This window comes from Zonotrichia leucophrys, chromosome 1 (assembly GCF_028769735.1).
Source record: "Zonotrichia leucophrys gambelii isolate GWCS_2022_RI chromosome 1, RI_Zleu_2.0, whole genome shotgun sequence".
NCBI classification, from domain to species: Eukaryota; Metazoa; Chordata; class Aves; order Passeriformes; family Passerellidae; genus Zonotrichia; species Zonotrichia leucophrys.
In genome coordinates, this window is record NC_088169.1 from 65701304 (window position 1) to 65710720 (window position 9417).

Here is a 9417-nt window from a genome sequence, read left to right on the forward strand (position 1 = left end):
AATACTTTATGCTCTGTTATAACTTAAGTAACAGTGTGAGAAATGTTAGCCATGAAATAATTTTTACATAACCCTCAATTATGTAAACATCAGAGCATCCTAGTTTCAAAATGCAGTTAATCATGATTCCATTTCAAAAACACTGCACCTGAGACAGGAAAAAAAAATGTTTGCTATATTCCAATATGAGGTGCTTTCTCAAGCATTCAGTCAAGACATTTGCAGCTAAAAATTACAAGCAATTAATTTTGCTCATACTAATTATATTGTGGCATTAGACTAACAAAAAACAAGGCACTCTGCCCTTTGGGGCAGTGTTCTGTAGAATTCTGCATAATAACTATCTTTTGGCTCAAAATTAATCCCAAAGCATGCTGAATAATTAACAGGAACAGGTTTTAATTATTATCAAACTCTAAGAATAGGAGAGGAACAACGTTTGCACTTTTTCATTTAATTGTTTATTAAAGTAAAGAAAAATACAGAATTTTACAGTTTATCTTAAAGTTAGAAGCTGTTTATAGGCAAATATTGATTTATGGAGAGTTTTATTTCCTCAGCTTGCACCCATTTAGAAGGGCATTTTGTACTTCTGCATTATCTGACATATTATCTGAACATCTTTCTAAAGCATGATGATTGCACAGGACAGTTGTATTTGAGAATACTCATTTAACCAAGCACTGTAATACCCATTGTTCTTTCTGTTCAACTCAGTAGAACAGAAAAAAATGCAATATGGTAAGATTTTGCCAAATACATTAAATCACAGCATAGACAACCAGTTCAAGAAAAGCAGCAATTTCTCTACTTAAAATACACAACTGATAGTGTACACATGGCAATTTCTAATCTGAACAAAAATATTTCAGTGAGTTCTATCCTGCTTTCTACGTAACAGGCAGCAACAAAACCAAGACTTCTGGAAAGAACCAGCATTAGTTTACTGAAAAAGGAATGACATATTTGACCAGTCTACACATTCCCAAATTACACTTCAATCCTTCCCAGCTGATGGCACTTCATGTGAGACTAGGTCTCACAAATTCTCTGAAATTGAGTTTAATTTAACTTCACAGGATGTCAAAATGAAGTCTTAAAACACAGAAATCCCTGTATTCTCCTTTATCTCAAATACTTGCAGCAATTGAATCTTAGAATTACTTTGGAACATTTGGCAGCCGTTTACTTATTTGAGTAATAAACTCCTGAAATTTCCCCTCTACTTGAGATCAATAGTTGAGCCAAGTGAAAGCTGTTCCCCTAAATATGGGAATAACTTTAGGAAAATAAGATACAGGAAAAACCCCAATTTTTAGCACACAGCAGGAATAATTTCCTTGTAGCAACGTCACAACACAGTTTTCCCTTTCATGAAGTAGGCTCAACAATAACCAGTATTTTAAGTATTGTTATAGTATAGATGGTGGCTGTGTTTACTCTCGTGGTGCCAGTAGCACCTGTAGAGAAGTCTGTCTTTCATACAGCAACATAACATGCAATCAGCCTGTTCTACTAGTCAGGGAAGAATCAGTGCATGAGTTATTGTACTTTAAGAGGAAAATGAACCTTTATATCTGTTTCCAAAGGAAAAATCAAATCCTGGGAAGTCACTTCTGCTTGCTTTAAAAAAGTCCAATTCATCAGTTGCATTTTGGAGTTCAAAATAAATAGACCTCTGCTGCACATCAATGTCACCTATTCCCCAACTTTCAGGAGATGTTATGAGCTCCCAACACGATCTCTGGGAATGAGCCGTAGATCTGAACCATGCTTTAGAAACACATTTCCTAAACAAAGAAAGAAAACAGGATGTATTACTAACCAAGAAAATACAATGTTCCCTCAATAAACACATTTAAAGTATAACAGTGTTAGGTCAGTGTTTAACAGCTTCATAGTAATTCCTCTGACATACCAGAAATAAAGTTTTCATGCTTCCACATAATTTCACCTTGCCTCTCTTTTTCCAAAGAGCTCTTTATTTTAAATGAAAATGCTAGGCCTTGCAAAGTGCAGCCTTCCAAACTCTGCAGTTCCACACTCGAATATCTCCTTTCACTTATAAGCCATAATAATTTCAAGAACAGAAAACAAAGTTTTACTTTTCCACAATTATTTTGTTCTCTTGAGGTCATTCACATATTCATTCATTTTTAGTTCTCTCCTTGGTTCAGTACTTATTGACTTCTAACTTCAGAACCTCAACTGTATTTTTTTTTTTAAAAAGGTTCTCCAAATGTCCAATCATAAGTTAGTCTCATTTTAGCTGATTTTAGTCTCATTTAGTTGAAAAAGATAAAAATCCCTTTCAACTTTTTATTTATTCCTGTATTGCTTTAATTATCATAGTCTTTTCAAGAAGACATAATAAATATTACAAGTTTCTAATATTTAGATGTGTTGATTTTTTAAAATATATTCAGGTTGTTTTTTTAATTAAATGTAACATTTGAAATTGAAACCACATCACTAAATGATGTATTTACTTAATAATACATGGAATATTTACTTTTTTACTTCATAGTACCACTGCACAGAATCAACTATATTTGATTCCTTACTCAACCTTGAATTAACTTCTAAAACAGAGTAATTCTATTTCTCTCTTGAGCACTCCATTCCAGAGATGTAGAGTGCTCTCACAAATAAGACTAAGATACTTGACATCCATTTAAATTGTCTGTATATTAGAACAAAGCTACCCTTTTCTCAACGCCAGCAAGCGGACCAGGATCAAAACCATTGTATATATGCAACATAACGCCCTTAGAAAATCAATTCAAAATAACATGTTATCAGAAGACATTCTGATCTTACAGATCTGCCAAGACCTGGCACTGAAGAGATCTACAAAATCCACTGAATGCAAACCTGTCTCCCCAGCAAAAGAAAGAACTGCCTACTAATCTTACTATTCTAGATTGGAAACATCCTTTTGTAATGGCCATTATAAAATTCTGAACATTTTAAAACAGGCTTCAGCTGCACCTCATGGAGACAGCAGCTCACCTCACCTTGGTCTGTCTTCATCATTAATATTACACTGGTTTTAATAAAGTTATAGCATACTACTCCCTGAACTAGCAAGGATTTAAAATTGAAATCAATACAAGGATTAAGTGCTAAGCCTAGCTCTTTCAGTTTTCATTTCCCCTGCTCCATGAAATCATGTAAGGAAAATGAAAGTTATACTTGAGTGCTTTTTTCAGAAAGGAAGGGAAATTGTGCAACAGTACAAAACCTCTGAAATCCCCAGGGATTACTAAAATTTTATTCCCATGTATCTTACTTTGGAAGTTTTTGAAGAGTAAAGTAACAGCAAAATCTGTAGGAACTCTGATATATGAAAAAAAATAGAAAGAAGAAGGGAAAAAAAGTAGATTTTGAGATACCAATTAATGAGGCTGAACAAAAGATTAAACCTAAATTATGCATGTTTACTTGTAAACTGAGGAAGAATTTTGGTCTGAGCACTAGGTTTGGTGTAGGCTGTATTCTGGTTGTTTTATTTGGGTTGATTTTGGAGGTTTGTTTTATTGTGGACTGGTTCATTTTGTTCCAGTTAAGGGCAACATCACAAAGCATTGCCAAAACACCTATGCTAAAAAAACCATAACCCATGTGCCTAATTTTACATCTGCAGAATAAGGCAGCAATGACAACATTTTGCATCTAGATGCTTTTAATTTACCTGTTTCTTGATCATGTGCTGCTGTCTTATACTACTTAATATTTCCTCAATATTTATAAGAGCTTAGGAGAGGTAAAGCAAATCAACTGGAGACAGGAATTCAATATGGACAGCTGCAAGAACAATGAACTACTGTATGGATGCCTTCACTCAGCAGTCAAGTAGCTGTAAATACACTTACTTTAAAGGATTAAGCTACAACTAATTTAAGCTACATAATACAAAATGAAAGCATACTGCTGAGGAAGGGAAACAGTCTAAGTATACTTTAAGCAATTTTACCATTTTGCCTAAGTATTCATCAGTGGTCATGTGAAAATGTGGCTTTCCATGTTGGTGATGATCTAGTAACTAAAGTAAATTATTAGATTTATTATCTGTTTTTAATGCATTTGGTCAGGGGAATCATGATAAGGACAGCATCAGCTGAGAAGTCTGCCTGAGGCAGTACACCTGTGAAATCATAATCCAGGTGTACTAAGGCAGGACAGAAGTCCCTGGTGGAGCAGAAAGACAAATACTTATTTGATCTTCATTTTCAAATGTTGTTGATGCAATTGCAGATCTCAGAAACAGGTCTCTACACTTAAATGGTTTCTTTAACAACTCCAAGAAATTCCCCAAACTAATGTCAAGCAACTGCTTTTTTCACCATCAGATATTGTTCTGTGCTATGCAAGGCCTCACTTTATACTCTCTAGTTCACACAGCTAAGTGTGCTGATAATACCTTGTTATTTTTCCTGTGGTACCTTCAGTAATGACTGGCAGTCAAAGGGCATAAATGAGAGATGGATGGATGCACAGATTTCATGCAAAAACCAGAAGTGCAGCATGTCTTCCTCAACCATTCATCATGTTTGCAAGTAGGAGTAAAATTATTCTGTTTTCACTGGATGACTGGATTCCATAAGCAGCACAGCCATTTTTACTAGTACTTACTAGGTAAGAAATGTTCATATCTTTCTATCAAGATACTCTGTTCCACTCTCTTCTCAAATGGTTTAAGATTAGAGTACTGTAATTATTTCCCAATTAGTTTAAAAGTATAGCTTTTCAAGAACAAGTCCATATGATCTGCCTCCAGACGGCAGACCATTATTGGTACAATTCAACCCCTGTACTGTTTCCATGTATTACAGGAGGTGATGGAAAAGGGCCTCACACTTTCCTGTGACAGAGACAAACTCTTCTCTCATAGCTAGCCTTGACTTCTGAAATCAGGGATTTCTGACATGGAACCCCTTGCTGAGAACAAGAGAGCGATCAGCAAGAATCAAAAAATAGTTTGATTTGAAAGAGACCTTTATGACCACCTAGTTCAAATCCAACTCTTCTGAAAGCACACTCCCCAAAGCCCCTGGAGTTTCTGCTCTAAAACTATTTACTTTTTTAACCTATCTAATGACAAGTGCTGCTAGAACAGCAAGTGCTACTGAATTAGATAGAGTAGGGGGGGAAAATACAGCAGTTACTTATTACTGCAGCAGCATGTAATACTGTATTGCCTTTAGGCTGCACCTTAAATGCAAAGCTCTTAAGATCAGAAGCTCACCCCTTTTTTACAGAATTAAATAAACACTGAACAAAAAACCCCACTGTTTTTTGGATTTAACCTTTCACATGCTACAAAGACTGGAGTTTTCAACTACTGGGTAATGCTCCTCCCATTTAAGAGGACAAAACCTAAAATGTAATACAACCTCATGTGCAATACATTAGACTGAGAGAAAAATAACAAGTTTTAAATACTGAGATTCATACACAGTAACTTACCTGCTGTCTGTGCAGGGTTTATTCCTATACCATCTAGGAAGAAGAAAAAAAAGAGAAAAAAGAAGATGTAACAGACATTTATTATACAATTTATTACATTAAACTTGCAGCTCAAAAAACATACCAGCAAGATACAACTAGTACATCAGTCATCATGCAGCTATTTCCTATAGCCAAAAAATAGGAACTGACAAGAAAGCTCCAGCACAGAGAAGTCCAAGCTATATATTTGGACAAAACTGAATTAGTGGTTTAGTATCTTCACCCCATCCATAAGAAATTTAAATAATGCTGCAATATTATTACATTCAATTTGCAGTAAGTAGAGTTTGTGAAACATGAGACAGTATTGATTTTATCAATAAACTTTCACTGAAACCTCAATACAAAAACTATTAAAAATATATATAAACTATATTCTTACCATTTGTTATAATGGCACTTGTTGCTGCAGGAACTTTGAACTAAAGGAAGTAAGAGCAGGACAAAACAACATAAGAGACATAGTTAAAGCAGAAAATATATGGGTAATATTAAATTCATAATTTTAGCTGGTTCACATACAAAAAAATCAGAAAAATGGTCCTTGAGATTTATAGATATAAATAACTTTAATGGAAATGGATTACTATTTTAGTAGTAATTCCACAAATGTAATGGAAATTTTTTTCTAACTGTTGTGCAAACATACACCTGAGACATGTACCAGGTAGCTCTAAAATATGAAGGAAAAAACCCAATAGATACCACACACTATAAATGAGGTTTTTTCTAACTAGGGCAAGTCTGGTTATGAGTTGGCAAATTTTAAGTTTTGGAGAGATGTCTCAGTAGAAACTAGCTAAGGCCAAATAGCCAGAACTTAAACACTTCTCTGCCCTGAGAGTTTTAATCACAGAGAGGATAACGCACTTCCCCTGGAGAGCAACTAACAACTTTGTCCAAATTTTGATCTTTTCCATAAATGTATAACTTAAGGTACTGTGAAACTGGTTCTTGAATCACATCCCACTACATAAGTTAATATTAAGCTATGCAGTTCAAGGAACGAAAAAACATTCATATAACACAAATTATCTGTCATTCATTTCAATGCCAGTTCACAAGGGGCTTCATTACTGGGGAAGAGTTTAACAATCTTTTTTTAATTTTTTGCTAACAAAGCACTTCATTCTGCCTGGTCTCAAAGAGATGCAAAAAGCTTCAGTGCTGATCCAGAACAGCCTGAGGTCAAACTCCCACAGATACTCAAAATACTCACACCAGTTGAAAGAATGGCATCCTAAACGCGAACATTTAAGTCAATAATGATTCTCTAAATCCATTACTCAGATGACCCTATCACTAATTAACATTAGGTTCCAAGAGTAGGTGAAGTTAACAGGTTTAATGGCAATCCCCACCAGAAATGGCACCTCCCTTTCAACATCCCCAACTACTCAGTCACACTCATTTCTGGTACCTCATACTTGCTTGTTAGACTTTCAGTCTAGGTCTCTATTTATGGGCTGTGTTGGCACAGCTGTATTAATATAGAATAAAAATAACTGGGGAAAACATAGTAAAAACCCCCAATTAAATAATCTAATATCTTTAACAGCAAGTAATAGTCTGTATAATGTTCTCTCCAAGCAAATTTACAACAAAACCGATCCACGACCTCCCCCCACAAGCTGTGTTTCCCTAATAACTTCTGTCACACCAGAGTGTAACAGCAAAAACATAAGGACACTCAAGATGTGGAGTCTCTTATCCTTCTTAACTACTTTATTGCAATTGCAATGCTCAAACAAAAGAAATTTTCAATAACCCAAAACTTCCCAAGTTTTCCTAAAAAGACAGAGGGAGAATTGCAAGAACAGACTCTCAGCTGATTTTCTGCCAGCTGAGTGAAGGGACTCATTATGCTTCTGAGCACTCGATTTCACTGTTTATATCCAGTGAATGTCTCTCAATCTTTGTGTGCTTAATCTGAAACAACATGATACATCTCTTCAAACACATTATGTGGGCAATTTAAACACCTAATGATACAGGATTCCATGTGAAAGATTAACACACAGAAACTAAAGAATACACTATCCACATTTTCCCTTAAGTGACTTTTTTGATTCTATTCCATATGGCTGATCTCAATACCTTCCACAATTAAAAACTGTCTTCCAAAATCAGAGATTACTAGAACTGAATGAGAAAAGAGTTTACTGAGAGCTCTGAAGAACTTCCCTGATATTCCACCAAAGAAATTTCAGTATTAAATATTGAAGAGCAGTACCTTTTAATTCTCTTCACTGTCACAAATTTTTAAATCACTGCTATAAAATAGTTAATTACAAAAACAGAAATCACCTCAATGCCATCTGCTGATGCATAAATTGAGTAAGGATCACTAAGTTCAGGATTCTGCAAGCTCTGCCAGGCCCCCACAGAGACCAGTGAAGCTTGTGACCATCTGTGACCAACAGCAGCTCCTTGAGCTGAATAAACCACTGCACTTTTATCATTAAAAAACCTTTAACTTTCAAGAACATGCAAAATGTTAAAAACCAACATCATCACTCTCTACTTACTTCTTCTGCAGCAAACTTGAGGACTGCTGTGAAAGGTGTGCTCTCAGGCACGCTCAACCTGAAATCACAACACAAGTAAATGCGTGGCTGCCAAAACAAACCGAAAAGCAATGTTATCTGCTGGTAAACTACTGACTGAAACTTCATTTTTACCAATGGCGATACTTTTTTTTGCCAAAGCTGTGTAAGCTCTATTCAAGGGGAGGACAGGTCCCTGGGATGTGTGAGATGCTTCAAGCGAAACCTTTTTAGCAGAGAACAGGACACCTGTAAGTGTCAGCAGATGTGGCAAGTCTCAGGAGGTGTGCGATTAAGCTCCATAGCAATGTCCCCTCCAGGAGGAGAGAACTCGGCCTCAAGCTGTGGCAGGGATGGTTCAGGTGGAACATCAGGAGAAACTTTTCACTGAAAGGGCTGTCAAGCATTGGAATGGGCTGCCCAGGGTGGAGCCACCGTCCCTGGGGCTGTTCAAGAGAGGCCTGGAGGCGGCCCGCAGTGCCATGGCCTGGCTGACAGAGCAGTGATCGGGCAAAGGTTGGACTCGGTCATCTCAGAAGTCTTTTCCAACCTGAATGACTCTGGACACACATGGCAGTGGGGCAAAGCGGGAGAGCCCTGAGAGCGGGGCTAACCACGGACATCGCCTGTCACTCCACACGGAAGGAGGGAGGGAGACAAGCGCCGTTCCCGCTGTGGGAATGCCCCGCCGGGATGCCCATTTAGAGCCCACCCACGACGTGCCCCGTCTTCACTTCCCGCCGCCCCACGCAGCGCCGGCACTCACACTTTGTAAGGCAGCCGGGGGTCCGAGGTGAGCGTCACTTTAAAGGTGACCTTGGACCTGTGGAGAGAGCAGAGGGTGAGGGCTGGGTGAGGGAGTGCGGGGGCTGCAGGACGCGCGGGACCCCCGGGCTGTCCGTCTGTCCCTCCCTCCCGCACTCACATGGTGCTGCCGGGGCCGCCGCCGCTCCCACCGACACGTCAGCGCCGCTCGCAGCACGGGGGCCTTCCCCGGTCCTGAGCTGCCCTAGGTACGCCTGATTACAAAGGGAAGACAATATGCCCCGGCGACCCGCTATGAGGCGGGGAGCGGCCGTGTTCTTGCTCAGTGCCACACTGCAGCTGGAAAAGAGAGAGTCTGAGCCGTGGGCGAGGCGTAGCGGAGAATGGCAGGAAGGATTTCTAATGAGGCAGTCGCGCTGGGTGTTCCGCGGCCGAGGTAGGACCCCGGCACCGGGACCCGGCGCTTCCGCGGTGGCTGCAGGGAGACGCAGGCGGGACGGGGAGGGAGCGGCGTCGGGATCGGGGGGAATCAGCGGGCTGCGGTCACACTGGGAGTATGTAGGAGTGGGGAGTTTGGTAACCAGAGGCCACATCT

At 38.7% G+C, this 9417-nt stretch overlaps 1 protein-coding gene across 1 annotated transcript; it reads right to left on the bottom strand.

The window, feature by feature from the left end:
• Positions 1 to 434: 434 nt before the first annotated feature.
• Positions 435 to 9091, bottom strand: UFM1 (ubiquitin fold modifier 1). Its single transcript, XM_064728744.1, has 6 exons — positions 8983 to 9091; positions 8824 to 8880; positions 8040 to 8097; positions 5894 to 5933; positions 5470 to 5502; positions 435 to 1790 (listed from the first exon to the last, which is right to left on the bottom strand). Coding segments are annotated over exons 1-6 (258 nt in total). The 5' UTR covers positions 8985 to 9091; the 3' UTR covers positions 435 to 1722.
• Between the last annotated feature and the right edge of the window lie 326 nt (positions 9092 to 9417).